The sequence below is a fragment of the Idiotropiscis lumnitzeri genome, chromosome 2 (assembly GCF_059441095.1).
Source record: "Idiotropiscis lumnitzeri isolate Australia: NSW breed Sydney's pygmy pipehorse chromosome 2, RoL_Ilum_1.0, whole genome shotgun sequence".
In the NCBI taxonomy this organism is placed as follows: domain Eukaryota; kingdom Metazoa; phylum Chordata; class Actinopteri; order Syngnathiformes; family Syngnathidae; genus Idiotropiscis; species Idiotropiscis lumnitzeri.
Window position 1 is genome coordinate 3,213,751 of NC_142392.1, and position 15,612 is coordinate 3,229,362.

The 15,612-nt window shown below is 44.1% G+C and overlaps 1 protein-coding gene and 1 long non-coding RNA gene across 4 annotated transcripts; one reads left to right on the top strand and one right to left on the bottom strand.

Annotated features, from left to right (window-relative positions):
• Nucleotides 1-14: 14 nt before the first annotated feature.
• Nucleotides 15-15,469, top strand: LOC148341279 (uncharacterized). Its single transcript, XR_015839780.1, has 9 exons — nt 15-2,119; nt 3,556-3,655; nt 3,802-3,970; nt 6,678-6,783; nt 9,212-9,306; nt 9,413-9,526; nt 10,179-10,334; nt 10,811-10,955; nt 14,840-15,469. It is a non-coding gene; the product is annotated as an uncharacterized LOC148341279 (long non-coding RNA).
• Nucleotides 227-14,972, bottom strand: gsap (gamma-secretase activating protein). Of its 3 annotated transcripts, XM_088281609.1 has the most exons (32): nt 14,597-14,972; nt 13,885-13,955; nt 13,156-13,212; nt 13,002-13,071; nt 12,876-12,923; nt 12,727-12,815; nt 12,587-12,656; nt 12,470-12,519; nt 12,070-12,180; nt 11,945-12,001; nt 11,684-11,730; nt 11,414-11,493; nt 10,985-11,062; nt 10,805-10,885; nt 10,538-10,630; nt 10,190-10,358; nt 10,006-10,096; nt 9,811-9,880; nt 9,542-9,621; nt 9,400-9,480; nt 9,119-9,241; nt 8,982-9,034; nt 8,317-8,348; nt 6,675-6,736; nt 5,826-5,921; nt 4,015-4,085; nt 3,806-3,900; nt 3,546-3,665; nt 3,078-3,139; nt 2,036-2,134; nt 1,769-1,865; nt 227-1,666 (listed from the first exon to the last, which is right to left on the bottom strand). In XM_088281609.1, the coding sequence occupies exons 1-32, from the start codon at nt 14,682-14,684 to the stop codon at nt 1,566-1,568; spliced, it is 2,592 nt and encodes an 863-aa protein (XP_088137735.1). In that variant the 5' UTR covers nt 14,685-14,972; the 3' UTR covers nt 227-1,565. The 3 variants fall into 3 exon arrangements, with proteins under 3 accessions (XP_088137735.1, XP_088137726.1, XP_088137717.1); XM_088281600.1 differs by having other exon boundaries at nt 12,727-12,923; XM_088281591.1 differs by having other exon boundaries at nt 227-1,865; nt 3,525-3,665; nt 12,727-12,923.
• Nucleotides 15,470-15,612: the final 143 nt, after the last annotated feature.

A 15,612-nucleotide genomic window follows, 5' to 3' on the forward strand; every position in this document is an offset into this window, starting at 1 on the left:
CAACGACAGCGGAACTCAAATTCCCGCTTCAAGAACAGAAATTCCGGAAAAAAAATTTTTTTTTGTTTAGTTTTTTTTCCGATCCAAGTCTCTCGCTGAGATCATTTCCTGACTGCTGATTTGAAAAAATTCAAAACATGCAAACCAAATGTTTGGAGATATTTTGTAATACAATAAGAGTAAATTGGAATCATATTAAACATGAATAAAATTAAAAAAAACTCAGTGAAAAATGTTCTCCCTTTTATTCCAAACCTATAGAATGTTTGCCATTTCACGCCCAAAAATAACACGTACCACACAGACATTTTCCAGAGACAGCTTACAGTAAAAAAAAAAAAAAAAAAAAAAGTGGACCGTGATTGATGGCTCAGTCACGATTCAAAACAGACCAACTCATGCTTTGTCTTGTTTTCATCTCCTTTTTCGTTCCTTTTGTTTGACGTGATCCATTCCCAAAGCATTTGCTCGACATCTTTCTGCAACGTGTTGTGCAAATAAACGTCCTGTCTCATGTCGCCCCGTTGCTTTGTTCCTTCATTATCTCAAACATGACCAAGTGGATCCAAATATTGGAACAATGTGTGGCAGTCAAATCATTACAGGAAATACTTCAACGTGTCAAACAATCCCGATGGAGAAATCGCTCACTCAGCAGTTTTCCTCCCAAATAAGGACATGGGATCTTTTTTACCATCTTTCTTTGAAACTTGACAACTTTATCAAAGCATTTTTTCTTACTGTGCTGTAGAAGAATAAAAAAAAAAAAAACACTCCCAATGATTTCCCTCATCACTGACCAAATGTCACTCACTCCATTTTCCAAAACAATCGCTTAATCGTCCCTCAAGCGCGTCCCGCCGCGCTCGTCTTTATCTCCTCATTTCGATTTGCTCTGAAGTCATAATTGCATCCCGTTTTAAAACGTCTCCCCCGCGGCTGTTTGTCCTACGCGGAACAGCTGCTCGCCCGAAATGCGTCTGTGACCAAAAGCAGGCCGATAAGTCGGTCAAGGTCCACATGAAACTCGACTGTCGGCAAAGGTTGACCCAAAATATGTTCGCTTCACGTGGACTGCATTGAGATACAAGCGATGAGTGAATTGCGCGACGGCGGCGATAAATTCAAATTCTTCATTGCCACGTCGTCGCTTTTGAGTTTACGATGAAACGGGACAATAACGCCATCCCATTAGCTTAACGCTAACAAACCATTTAAAACGCGCTGCACGGGCTAACAAATCATCTCACGAGCATATTTTCTTTATCCTCTGTGACGAATGGCTAGTATGACTGCAACTGTGACCATCTCCACATACTGCCCCCTGGTGGCCAAAGTGCACACGCGCACAATCAAAATATCGTAGTGTGTGATTTTCCTGACTCTACTTTGATGTATTGTAAAAGAATGTGCAAGGATTTTGGTTGTATTGATTTAAACCCCCCACCCCAAAAAAAAATATAAAAAATTCCCTGACATGAATTATCGTGTAAACAACTGTAAATGATTTCTCCCTTTTTGCCGACATCCCAGCTTGCGGCCTTCTCCTTCCATTGAATCATTTTTCATTTTCCCTCAAAGCCCAGCGAAATAAGCGTCTGTTTCAGAGCCGTCTCCTCCACGAACGCGGCGTCCACGTTCTCCTGCTCCTCGAAGGGGTTCAGAGCTGGAGCACCGGAAAGAGGAGCAAAGCTTCTTTTTTTTCTTTTTTTTTGGAGACGATTCCACGTGAGACGCATCCACACTTGCAAATCCACGCACATATTACCTTGCTGCTCCACATCACAAAGCACTTTGGCCAAGTACGCCAGCGGCAGCAACTCGCTTCCGAAGCCTGCTTTGTCTCTGCCGGTGAAAGCAAATCCCTGCAGAAAGACGAGTGGGAAAATGCTTCTGACTTTCAAACCTTTTTGGCTTCTGGCAAAAAGAAGCGAGAAATGAGTTGAAAAAGGCCAAAGATGTTGCGGAATTTGGAGAAGCCGTTCTGCATATGCATTGATAACCGCTCGTGTGTGTGTGTGTGTGTGTGTGTTACCTTGTTTTTATTTTGTCTCCCCAACAGATTACTGACGTAATCTCTGGAGATGGAAGCTGAACTGACAGGATGATCCCACATATGGTAGAATTTGCTTGCCTGCACACAAAAAAAAAAAAAAAAATTTCAATTTCGCCATGCGCTTCTACAAAAAAAAAAATAGGAGCGTATGAAAACGTCACTTTCTATTTTGGGGCTTGTGAAATATCATCCACCGTGCTAATATTTAATACTAAAAGCAAAAGGAATCGACGCTCCATCGGTCATGTTGATACAGAGTCGCGTTGCGTTTCTATTAACCACATCCACACTCGCGCGGGCGCGCCCATCAATCAGAGTTGAATTATTATTTATTTTTTTCCCGCCCAAGATGAATATTTTCAACCCGATGGTGACACTTTGCCACTCAATTATTTACAACACTCAGCCTCGGTATCTCGGTCTGACCGGCTCGCTTTGACATGGCTGCAAATTACAGCCCCGGCGCAATGGCATGCAAAATAAATCGAAAGCAAACGGAACGCGATAAAAACCGTCGTGGCGACCGGCGAGATTTGTTGCATCACACTTTGACGCTTTGACTACAGTAACGTCGCCTAATAAATTGTCAATTCAGACACACTTTTTCCAAGATAGATAAATGGATAGATTCAAAGGGGGTGTGTGTGTGTTTTGCACACCTTCCCAAACTCACCCCAAAAAAAACCATCTGACTGGCAGGAAACAGAACAGAGACACAAAACACTCAACATTCCTCTAATCACAATGCAGACAGGGGGCACACACACACACACACACACACATTTATGAACATACCCACACCACTTAGCACGTGGATGTTACACAACAAGTAACACAGTGGTGGACCACTCCCAAAGATTTGGCCCGAAAACACGTCCACTATTTGGTTACGCAATTGATTTGTGGTTTGTTTGCGCCAGACTTAAAATAACTACGTCGAGGACATTGAAACTTCCTCGCGACTCGTAGATGCGATTGTGCATTGTTGTAATGCGAGACAGGTGGAAATAAACAAACGTACCCCAGGAAGTCGCTTTAATACGCTGAACTTGAGTTGCTCGTTGGCCGCACTGTTGTCCAAATCTGAACACACCAGAAATACAAAGAAGGGATTTACGCTTTTATTGACGCATTTGATATCACAGGGCTACCTCATGTGGTCGGTGATATTTAACGTAATTGTTGTTTCAGAAAACAATAAAACAATTTTTTTTTTTTTGGGCATATTATATTTTTTTATTCATGTTACTGTATTATTGTTCATATTATTACATGGTGAGAAATTAATCTTTAAAGTCATACTCCATGACAAATTGAATATTTTTGCAATGCTGCGCCTCCCCAAGACGTATATATACGTCTTTGCTTTTTTTAGCTGCATGTTTTTATATCTTTAGAATATTCTGCAGGGCTTGCAAAATGAGTCAAAATCCGTGAAGACGGCTGGGATTAAATGAGTTCCGTTCACTGTGTTTGTTTTTCCATGCACCTGTCATGAGTCGAGACACGAAGGTTTCCGTGAGCTGAAGGAAGCGGTGGTCGACGTACTGCAGGAACGTGTGACGGGGGAGGCAGCGCAAAGCCAACGCCGCCAGCAAGGTGTGATAGCCTGACCGAAAGAAAGCAACAGATTACTACGGGTCACCACGACAGACGAACAACCGAGTCACGCGTTTGAAACGGCGCTCATGTTGAACCGGCTGCCATTTTCTGATTTTAGCTGCTTGTGTGTGTGTGTGTTGAAGGTACCAGGTGGGAGGGGCATACAAAGACCCCTGGCGGCTTCCAGGATCCGAAGCATGAAGTGAAACACGGCCCACTCGCCCGGTCCGGCCCGCTGTGTGCTGGAACGAGACGGGGGGAGACATTTGGACGTGGAAGCGTTTCGAAATGGAACGCGGCCATCGCAGTCAAGTAAGAGTACTGTTACTTTGGAATACGACTAACGGGTTACTCACAAGCACAGAACTTGAGGGCCAAGATTGTGCTTCAGCCAGACTGACTCCAGCATGTGTCGGATCAGCTCCAGCTACACACACACACACACACAAGAGGTACAATTAGATTCTAATGAAACTCCCGCTCGAGGCAAAGGCGGGAATTTGAGCAAACATCTTGAAGCCGGAACACAACGCATCTTTTTTGCATCATCCATTTTTAAAAAAAAAAATTTTATTTATTTATTTATTTTTTCGGTTGGCTCGCCCATGTGCTCACTTCCCTCTTTGGAAGCCACACTTCCCATTTTCAGTTCCACCCGAGCCCGGCTGGCGTGTGAACGCGCGAAACGACACGCCAGCGGGCACATCCGTTCGCCATACGTCTGTCAGCGATGTTGGATCGCTCGACTGCGCTTGGTGACACGAAAACGTGTACTCAATCAATGACACACACACACACACACACATGATCTCATACTGAACATAACAGGAAGACACTCAGCTACTTTCCACAATCTCCAATTACCTTTTTTTTTTTTTTTACCACAATCATATTGAAAAATCGTCTAAAATATTTAATTAGATTTTATTGTGTCAATAATTTGCTTTGGAACGCGCCATATGAGTCAATGTTGTCATAGCAGCGTACCCGTTAGCCGAGACTCTCGATTGATGTTTTTGGCGATTAGTTTCGGTTATTCAAATAACAAAGGTCCCGGCTGTTTTGGCTCACTCAATTGGCTACTTCTAGCTTCTTGTAAGGTTATATAAATCCATGTGAAATTCTTTCACAGCCGTCCTCGTTTCAAGCGGGCGCCTGTTTCTAAATCTGTTGAAAAGGTGAAACACGGGGTCACACACAAAAAAAAAAAAAATCCTTTGTTCGAATATGAAAAAAAAGCGTCATTCCGATGAAGAGGGAAGTAATAACCATCATCCACAAGAGTGTTTCTCCTGCATAATTAAAAACCTCCCCGGCCTTTTTCAAAACACAACTTTCAATATGTATTCAGTGACTCCTCGCCCGGTCCTTGCGCTGCATAATAAAAAGCGATGTATCGCCGTTGTCCGTAGCAACGGGGGCGACGGCGAATAAATAACGCTGACAATAATGTAGTGTGGAGTCGCAATCTATCACAGCAGAACTTCCTGGCTCTTTAAAAGCTGTCATCTATTTCCCTCCCCCCCTCCCACCAACTTGTGTCAATGCAGCCATTCGTCTGAATAAGCGGCAAACGGGTCCTTGTGGAGGATCCGGAGGGCGATGGGCTTTTGGACGTTTGGCCTGAGTTGTCCAATTGAGCGGGTGTGTGCAACGGATCATTACCCCCCCCCACCCCTTCCAATTCCAAATCATCTGCATTCCAACCGGCGGCGGAGGTTATATGTTTGTTTGTCAGCCAGATTAAGGAAAAAAAAAATACTCAACTCATTTCCATAAAACTTGGTGTAAAGTGCCGCTGATACAGAGAAGGTTTGCATTGCATTTTGGGGCGGAGCCAAAGCATCCATCTTGATGACAAATAGGTGGATGTGAAGGTGTAGGATCACATTTTTTTTTTTTTTCCACCGACAGATCTACGCCGGGCTCGGTGCCATTCACAGTTTTCTTGTTTTGATAAATGTCACATTGTCTACTCTGGGTGAAGCATGAATGTACTTTTTGGCGTCTATATCCGTCAATGGCAGCGAATGAATAAAACATAATATTAGCAATCCTTGAGAGTGATTTGGAGGGGAAAAAAAAAATCTCCAGTATAATCTTGCAACACGCACACACTTGGAATATTAGTGGGGACGTTTTGTCACAACAACTCGGAGAGACTGACCAGTTTGGCTACATAGTTAACCACCACCGAATCTATCTTCTTCTTGCCCAGGCGAGGCAGGTGCGTGTTCAGATGCCCTCGTAGCTTCTCCACCGTCTACAACACACACAAAATAAAGTAGGGGAAAAAAACACACACACACACTGTTTGGGCTCATGTAGATGAAAGCAGAGCGGCGGGAAAAAGATGGAAGCGGGCGACCGGACGACCGGGTCGTTCTAAGAATAGTCCAAGCGGCGCGCTAACATCTTGGGTGAACTCTTAAACTGAAGCTATCTGCAATTTTTGGAATCGCGCTGAGCGCAGGCAAAGCTGCGGGATAAGAAATTGTTTGGGGGGAAAAAACTTCAAGTGTCGCCTTTTTTTTTTTTTCAGAAATTGGTGGCTCATGTGATTGTGTGAGGAAAGTTCACCAGATAACACTTCAGGAGGGAAATAATTGCCTTCTTTTAACGTCGGCCAGCTTTCATTCACCGAAAAGCCCGAAGCTCCAAAGTTGTAGTCATCAGTTTTCAGATTGGAGAGCGAGGTTCACATTTAAAACGGAGATTTTGTCAAACCCTTGTATGGTCGTCGAGAATCGCTTGATGTAAAACGCTTCGTAAATATACAAACCGCCGTCGCTGTATTCTAAAAATACAAAGGGAGGCAACAAGAAGGAAATGAAGAAGAGTTTGAGATACGTGAGAAGGCGAGTAGCAGCGATAGCCCCATTCATTGACTGACACAGACTCTCCACGCTTCGCTTTTTCATCCAGGATCCATACGTAACGATCATAAAGCGGCCATTTCTGATCTCGGCGCATATTTACGGTCGCCGCGGGTAACCGTATGATTCCTTCTTCTCACCAGGCCGATGAGCAACCTCTGCTGGTGGTCGTCCTCTTGGAAAAGTGGCACCAGTTTCCTGTCTGGAGGAGACAGCAGACGGAAAAACTGAACATTTCCGGAGTCTCAGGTGGGCCTGTGCAATTCACCTCATTAACCTGGTCATTATTAGCATTGGATGTTTTTTAAAAAAAAAAAAAAAAAAGAAGCCTTAAGCAGAGCGGAGGATTGTGGGTAATCTAAGACATTAATGGATTCTTTTTGGGGTGTGTTTTGGCTTTGAAAAAAACATCACAAAGCTTGGGAAGGGGGGTGATGAGACTGCTTTCCCCGCTGCGGGCAGATGAATAATTTCACACTTTCATATGTAATCTTTATTTAATCGCGCATACGCGAGAGGCCGCCTTTTTGATGTCATCTGTAACAACTTTCAGAGCGCAGCATGCGAGCGAGCGAGCGAGCGAGCTGCTTAATATGCACGCGTATTATTTTTTTAAAAAGATGCAGGTAATCGTTCTCATTAGCGGAAACATTAGCATTAGCTCCTTATTTGCATTTTCGCTTTCGGACGAATATTTGCCAGCTTCCAGACACGCGTATGTAAATGTTTTAATAGCGTCGCTGTTCATTTTGCACGACTACTTTGGCGTTCCTCTGGGGGGGGGGGGGGTTTCCTCCCTTTACATTTTCCACATTGACATTTTAGAGATGAATCGGAGGGGAGGGGGGGGGGTGCCTCCAGTTTGATGAATAATGAATGAATGAATGATGGAGTCCATCAGTTGATAATGAAATTTTTCCACACAAGTTCCGAAGACACGCGAATGCAGAACATGATAAGAGCGTTTAAGCTTGCAGTTGCGCCACTGAGAACGAGAGTGAGCCCAATCCATTTTTTGTCATTTTTTGCAGCAGCGTGACTTCACATTTTATGGCAGCAGTAAACTCTGGGAGGGGCGGGGGGGGGGGGGGGGTTTATATCTTAGTAATTTATAGGCCAAGAATAGTTCCACTTGGTACTTATTTTTCACAAAATTGTGGTTTATTTCAGACTTTGGGCATTTTATATCTTAAAAAAAAAATTATACTGATAATGAATCCTTTTTTTTTTTTTATATACATGATATAATATTTATTCAAACATTTAATTCATGCAGTCGTCTATGCCCAAATGTTAAATCTATTAATATTTCAATGAAAGATTAAATAATGACTTATACGAACATGCACTGAGTTTCCGCCGGGCATTAAGAGTCATTAAATGACATTTACAAGCATTAAAAATGATGTCCCGAAGCATAAATTTTGTTGCAAGCTGCTGGCTAGCTCTTAATTTGAAAAGTTTTTCTGACAAAAACAACATGGCAAACGTTGGAAATCTGGATTCCATCATCATTTATGGGCTCCCCTTTGAATGCATGTTATGATCGTGCGCTAGTCTGTCTGTACGCCGTATGAGATCATATATGAAGTCATAAATCCAATGCAATTGAAGAAGGCGAAGATTTTTTGGGGCTTGATGCTCAGCAGCTGTGCAGGAGGCACCAAAGTGGGAGCGCTGTTACGTAAGCTCAGCATTCTTCACCTCTCCCTATTCTGTTACTCCATTTTTCTTTCGCCATTTTTTTTAGTTTTTTTAATAATTGAGGTTCGACTGACTTACCAAGATGCCAAGTGTCCACCATGGCGAGGACCCTAGAAAACAGAAAAAAAAAAACTTTTGTTGTGAACCTCCTCCCACCATGTGCTTGAAAATCAATAAGGTCCTTCCTCTAAACGTGGAGTCATCGTTCCTGATCATCTGAAGATGGTTCTATAAAATGCAGCCGGTAAAATGTTGACCAAAAAAAAAACATTTGCCTCGACCGCTTCAAGTGTATTGACTGGCCTTCAAAATCAATAAGCTATCTGCTCGGGAAGGCATCCTTGAAAGTCCGAGCAAGATTGTTTCAAAGATGACATGCACACAGCTGGAAAAATGACCAAAAGGCAATTTTTTTTTTTTTTTTTTTGCTATCTCAATCAGCTTTTGCTTGATATTGATAATCAATAGGATTTGGCGTTTAAAGATCGGAAGAAATGCGACACGCCGGGAATGTGACTATTGGCCGGTTTGACGTTTGACCTCGACCACCTCTTGATGAGTATAATTCCAAATCGATACGATTCTTGTCCCTCTGCGTTTTAAAGATCGGTTGGTAACCCTGACAAGTCGAATGCACATTTGACATTTAACTCATTCACGACCAGCCAAGTAAAAAAAAAAAATTTTTTTTAATTGGACAATTGACGTCTTTAGCCGTCAATGGTCATGAAAGTGGCCCGTACTTTTTCGTATTCTCCAACAGATGCGTCACGTGGCTGGATGGTTTCTCGGTCACCTAAAAGAAAAGAACGCAAGGGCGAGCATGGAACAGACTTGAATATTCTCAGCGCGTTGGCCTGTTTTTGCTTCACAGCATTACAATTTTGCTCCAGCAGGCCTGAACGCGGGAGGTTCGGTATCTGGGGTCGGGATCCGCCTCGAAATATCTTGTCCTCTCTGTGTTCCACTGCAGCTCCGACCAGAAGCCCGGGAGACTCCGGGCCTGCACCGAGCAGCGAGACAAGAACACAACACAGCCAGCACACTGCATAACTTTGTCGAACTCAGGTTAAAAAAAATAAAAAAGAACTCAATCAACAAACTGGAAATTCAACGCTTTTCCAAAACGAAGAGTGAAAGAAATCATCTAATTTCACGCACCTTCCCTTTGAAGACGGACTCGGTATGCAAGCGAGTGGTGCACAGCACACCGGGGATCTGCGTCAGGCACGCCGGCACCTCCTGCGAGGTCGAGAGTGTGAAACAGGTGCGAGGGCGAAATCGAATGGTAAGTGGAGGCTACCTTCGTGTCAAAAACCGTTGAGCAAGGCAGCAGTTTATCCAGGCTGAGGAACCTCTGGTAGCTTATCCTGTATAAAGATGCTGTCAAAAAAAATATATGAATTAATTAATTAAGAAATAAATTAATTAATTAATTTAAAAAAAATAAATTAATTAATTTTAAAAATTTATTAATTCATTGAAAATAAATAAATAAATAATTTCGGGAATGAAATGAATGTACTTTTTGACTTCTATAATTGTCAATGGCAGCTGTGATTTAATGCGCACCTAGAATGAATTCCTGGATCTGGTCAAAGGAGTCCAGAACTTTGACATTGTCACACAGCCACTCAATAATCTGCAGGCATACAGAGCCCCCCCCACCAAAAAAAATAATCATTTATTTTGAACTTAAAAGTTTGTTTACGTGTCGAGGACACGCCGCGGCGCTTAAAATGCCAGCCTCTCTGCTTCGGCGCGTACCTCCAGTTCCACGTTGGGGTCATTTCCGCTGTGAAGAAGCAGGCAATGAAGGGCGGCCAGGCGTTGAGCGTCGGCCGCGTTGTTTGGTCTCCTTGGGTGATGGATGAAGTGGAGAAACATCGTAAAACTTTCACCTGAATCAGGCTGATGCTGCTGCCTTCTCCTTCCTGTAGGTGGCGCTCACCCGAGTGACGAGCGAGAGTGGAGGATCTGCAGAAGGCGGGCTGCGCTGAGTTGGACGGCGTGGATCGTCCCGCCTGTCAGGTCCAACAGAGCCGTGCTTGACTCCTCCTCCGCGTGCATTACTGTGAAGCTTCCGGACTTTGACGGTAGGCCCAAGTCGGCATCGCGGCCTGTTTTTTTTTTATTTTTTTTTTTCAGAAATGGATAGCTAGAATATGTTATGCTGAAGGAAACGGTCACAAAGGTAAATTGCGTACAGCTCCGAGCACGTAAAACCAACGCCGCTCAGTGGGATAACACTAAATGAGAGTTAAAAAAAAAAAAAAAAATGAGGAACACTTTATCTTACCAGACAGGAAGAGGGAGTGGCAGAGCATCTCCTGCTGCCTGGTGTTGATGCAGTGCAGAAAGCACGCGTGCAGATACACCACCACGTAGTAACCTACATATGGAAAATAACAACCTCGCTTGTCAGCGCGCACGATGCTCGGCTGTCCGTGTACGGACGTTAATTAGGCCGAATTAGGCCACACACTCTCAGCTGTGTTTGGAAATTCTCTTAAAAGAGCCGAAGCGTCTGTCTACATGTGTGTGTGTGTGTGTGTGTGCGGTTGACCTATAGGGATGAAGAGCGGCTGGAGCTGCACGCCGTCCCGTGTCGGCTGCCCCAAAGTGACCCGGAACGTCTTGCTGCAGTCTGAAAGAGGATGAAAAAGGAAAATGAGTTGACATGTTGGCCCTGCACAGCGGGAGACGCGTGACTGCAGGTAACACACACACACGCACACACACACACCTTTGTGGAGTAGAACCAGCGAGTAGATGAGCTCCGATTTGTCGCAAGCGGCTCGACTGTAGCACACGCTCATACTTCCTGGCGTAAAATATAAAAAATATATTAGCGTGATCATTTTCACGATACGCGTGAGCAGAATTTGTAAAACGTTTGAGGGCAGCGAGAGAAGTTGATTGCGCCGCCGACGGTATTCAAATCAGGATCTCGTCATTCAAAACGCATCAATCAGCGAGGCGAGGCCACGTGAACGCAGATTCCGAGCAGCTTTTAATCAAATAGCGGAAATCCAATCATTGTTTCGTTGCGTCGGGGCGAGGGACTTACGTTCTCGTTTTGCCAACGAGGAAAAACAAACAAACACAAGACGGCGTTAAGGTGTGAGTTAGTGACATTTGAACGGAAGCGGCGTGAATGTGAAATGCGTTTTACCTAATCGGTTTGTGAATACTTCCATCTTGACTCGGTCTGGCTTCGACGCGGAATGGTGGTCGAAACCGAGGTTCACAAACCTGTTACACGCACACACCTTTATATCTACGCACTGGCCACAACATTAGGTACCCCTGCACAAATTCGCACCGCCAGGTTGTCGGGATTGTGCTCGAGTACCTAATGTTGTGGCCACATGCCAAAATATTCCAATACATTTTTGTCAAAAAAAAAAAATGGCAAACAGTTGACTACTTGTTGTCGCCTTACTTGACGGCGCTGAAAGCGTTAGCCGGCAGCTCTAACGGGAGCTCCAACTGTGAGACAGCAACACAAAGCAGCACGACGATAAGAATGATAGACAGGACATCTGCACGACTCGCAACAAGCTTTCAGCAGGAATGTAAATGAGAATCGTAAAAAAAAAAAAAAAAATCATTGGCGCTTGCTTCAAAGGTTGTTTTGTTGTTGCGCATGGGTGCCACAAGAGGGCGACAAAGCGATTTAAAAGTGAGGCGGGTTTGTAGTCACCACAGTTTCGCAATTGCGGTTGTCGTAGAACTGCACACATCGCAGCACCGACTTGTCCTGTGGAAAAAACGCTTTTGTTTAAATCGGATTTGTACCTCGCGTATTTAATATGCGCCAAGTATTACCGTCTGGGTGAGGTGGTAGAGCCTCTGCGTGCGCACGTCCCATTGCACCCAGCAGAAATCCTCCGCCACCCGCTCGGCCGTTCTGGACAAACGCTCCGGATTGGCCAGCACCTGTTTGCCCGACACGACGTGCCGCTCAAATTGTGTTTTAAGCCCTAAAATACGTTTCGGTTTGCTCCCCGTAATTGCAACGATGGGCCGTATTAGCGGCTTTTCGCAGCTCAAGTGAAAGCAATTAAAAAAGAAAAAGCACATTTCTCATTTGTAGCGGCGCCGGGGAGAAGTCATTACAATAAACGTCAAGCGTGTTTCAGGAATGAAACGTTTCAATTCAAGCTCGGAATTTGAATCACCCGCGGGGAGGTGCGCTTTGATGGCAGGCATGCCGAGTTCACCTTACCACTTTGTAACCGTCATGCCGGCTCAGCAGCACGTGGTACTGATCCACATCTGAAAACGCACACAACAAGATGAACACGCGGGCCGCTTTTTTGGGCGATCTGCGATGGAGGCTCACATCCGTCTTCCGTCAGCAGCAGCAGGTGGCTCTCGTGCGCTGACCTGCGCTCCGTTTCCGGATGGAGGAACTAAATCAAAGCGGACATTTGTGGAAGGCCGCTCGCTTGCTCGTCGCGCGTCGTCGCGGCACGCTCTCACCTGAACTTTGACCCTGCAGTCGACCGCCTTCAAGACCTTGGTGTTGTTGATGGGATGGATCTCAATCAGGAGCGTCAGGCACTTGGACACTAAGGGCGGGGAATTAGAACAGACGCGTACGAACCAAGCGGCAGCTGAAGGTGTCTTACGTGGCTTGAGGTGCTCCTCCCCGCGGGTGTTTTGCGCCAAGCTGACAGCTGCGAGACGGAAAAGAGAGCGCTTAATTCGCCAGCATCTTCGAGTTGCGAATTTGCCATTTTTGACGTGGGGCTCACCTAACAACGTCTCCTCCTTGTTTAGGGAGCAGCTGCTGACGCTAACCTGCTCGTCGAAGGTGTACAGGAGCTGTTGCCATGACAACACACACACACACAGGCGCATATGTCAATGTTTTGAACTCGGAAAAGTCAAATATGTGGAAAAGGTCACCTTATTCTGCTTGGTGCTCGAGTCATATTTCCCGACTCTGGTGGTCCCGGTTGATCCCTACGAGATGATTGCACCGTTTAATTAATTCAAGGACTACGCAGCAAATAATAAAAAAAAAAAAAAACTCTTTGCAGGGCCATCGTTGACCTCCAAAATCTGTTTGGCGCGCGTGTCATTAAAAATGTATGCCGCGCAGAGCGGTTTCAGAAGACAACTTTATTCGCTGAGGGTTTAAAAAGTTTCCCGAATCCCCAAATAGTTTCGAAGGAGTGGAAGGAGGGAACATGCACTTTATGCAGTTTGATTTTGGAGTCCATTTGATGAGACGTGGCGCACACACAATATCCAACGCTAGCAATTTTTTTTCCCTCAATTTTTTTCATTTTTTATTTTATTTTTCATGAATATGAAATACGTCACTACTTGATAACATACACAAAAAAGTACAAATCTGCGAGGCGGTTAATTGAGAAAAGACGAAACAACTTTTGTCAAAATGAAACTCCTGAACTCAAGTGGCCACAAGTTGGCGCTAAAGTAACACTTAAATGAAAGCTAGCAAGCTTTCCTGCCCACAATTTCAAGCTTGGTCTCGTCAGACCACAACGTCGATTTTTGTTATTGGCCAGTGATTACAAGGTTGAACATTATTCCAAAAAGTGGATTTGGAAGCCTGAAGGTTTTGTAGGTTGACTTTAAAATATCAAAAAAAGAAACTTGTATAATAACCTTCCAGGAGTAAAGGATGCCCCCATCTCTCTCGGTGTTGAGGATTAAAATGTCCACTGCTCCGGAGTAGTCTGCAAACACAGCATCGTTATTTGAATGATGCTTATTATATCCCATATCGGAGTCAGCCTTGATGATTTACATTTTAAACGTCTACTTGTCAAAAAGTAAAATAGCTGTTGTTACACACGCACACACACACACACACACTCGCTATTTTGTTCCAAGCTTACGGTATTGCGCCATAAAAGGTTCCTGACACTGTCGATCATTTTCATTTGCCCCGGTGCTGCAACATCATTTTAGCACAGTATGCTCGCTTGGAGCATTTTGTGCTTCAGAGACACCTGGGGATCAATAACCTTCCGCATCGTTTCCCCTTCTTTTGAAGGAATCGTACATGTGCAAGTGTAGTTTAAAATCAAGAATAGAAATGCTCTCAAGGCTCATTTTTCTCAAATATTGCTGACAAATCTGTGGTTGTGAGCACTTCTCCTTTGCCGAGATAATCCATCTCACAGCTGCTGGCATATCACTGAACAGTAAAAAAGCAATTTTCGACCTGGCCTTTTATTGTGCGCAGCCTGACTGTGAGAAGCGCTCACAAACTTGATGGGAATTAAGTGAAAGAAAAACAAAAGTCTACGTTGCATATTTTGAGTTTCTGTCTTTGTACGAGTGCCATGTGACCGACAGCATGTGAACGCCTCACCTTTCAACCTGCACACCGCCGCCTCCTTCCTGCGAATGTCAGCCTCCACATCTTTGCGCAGGTCAAACTTTGGCTGCAGTTTTAACATGAACACAAGCAAACGTCGCTGTTAAAAAACACACAATCGGATCCAGGAACGCCACAGAGCATTCGCTTCCCTGCAGACTCTGCACTTTTTCCGGGTGGGGCATCACATGACGGAAAGTCTTGTTAACTTGTTTTTTTTTTTCTTTCTTGTAAAAGTCAAGGCAGCCGAGTTTCAACTTTTTCTTCAGTCATCCCGGAAATGTTCCGTAGCCGTGCTGGAATCTCTCACCACCAGCCCACCACCATCCAGTCACTCGGGCAGCTCACAATCGTGTGTCACATTCATTTGTTACGCGTGCACGCACTGGGCACAGTAAGGTACACTTCACAACTCCGTGTCACCATGGAATGTATTTAAGATACGCCTTAAAAATTTTTATTGAGCAATTATTAATTAAAATGACAAGTAGATGCACCCTTAGTTAGATTTTATATCCTAAAGTTTTGCTGTTTTATAACCTTTTTCTTTGGACAAGGGTTCATAATTAATGTGGCCAACACTGCCCTCTTGCGGACACTTTTAGGACATGCTTGTCTTATGTCACCTAAAAGAAGATTTTCAACTGAGAAGAGCGCCAACTTTTATACATTTTTGTCCTGTCAAATTTTGAGCACACGATTGTTTTGATTTTAAAATACAATTGTGAATGTATGATAGTTTGCATATCTTTAAATTGTCTTTTTTTAATTACAGTCAATATGGAATTGAAGTGTGGTTAAAAAAACGCCTATGACGAATTACTCTCAAATAAACACCCTCATGTTGTTAGTACCATGAACAATGAAATGAAAGCAAAGCCCATCAGGAAAAACATTAACAGCGAAATGTAAACCTGACCTCTGTATATAGATATAAAAATATATGATTAGTAATGTTGAAATAAAATCCGCGAATAGCTGATGTGCCGCTGCCTCGCTTTTCAGAATGA

Coding starts and splice junctions, on each gene's coding strand:
- gsap (XM_088281591.1), bottom strand. CDS start 14,684: ATGTTAAAACTGCAGCCAAAGTTTGACCTGCGCAAAGATGTGGAGGCT. Junction 12,520..12,586: donor GCTGCTGACGGAAGACGGAT/GTGAGCCTCCAT, acceptor GTGCGTTTTCAG/ATGTGGATCAGTACCACGTG. Junction 3,901..4,014: donor GGCCCTCAAGTTCTGTGCTT/GTGAGTAACCCG, acceptor GTCTCGTTCCAG/CACACAGCGGGCCGGACCGG.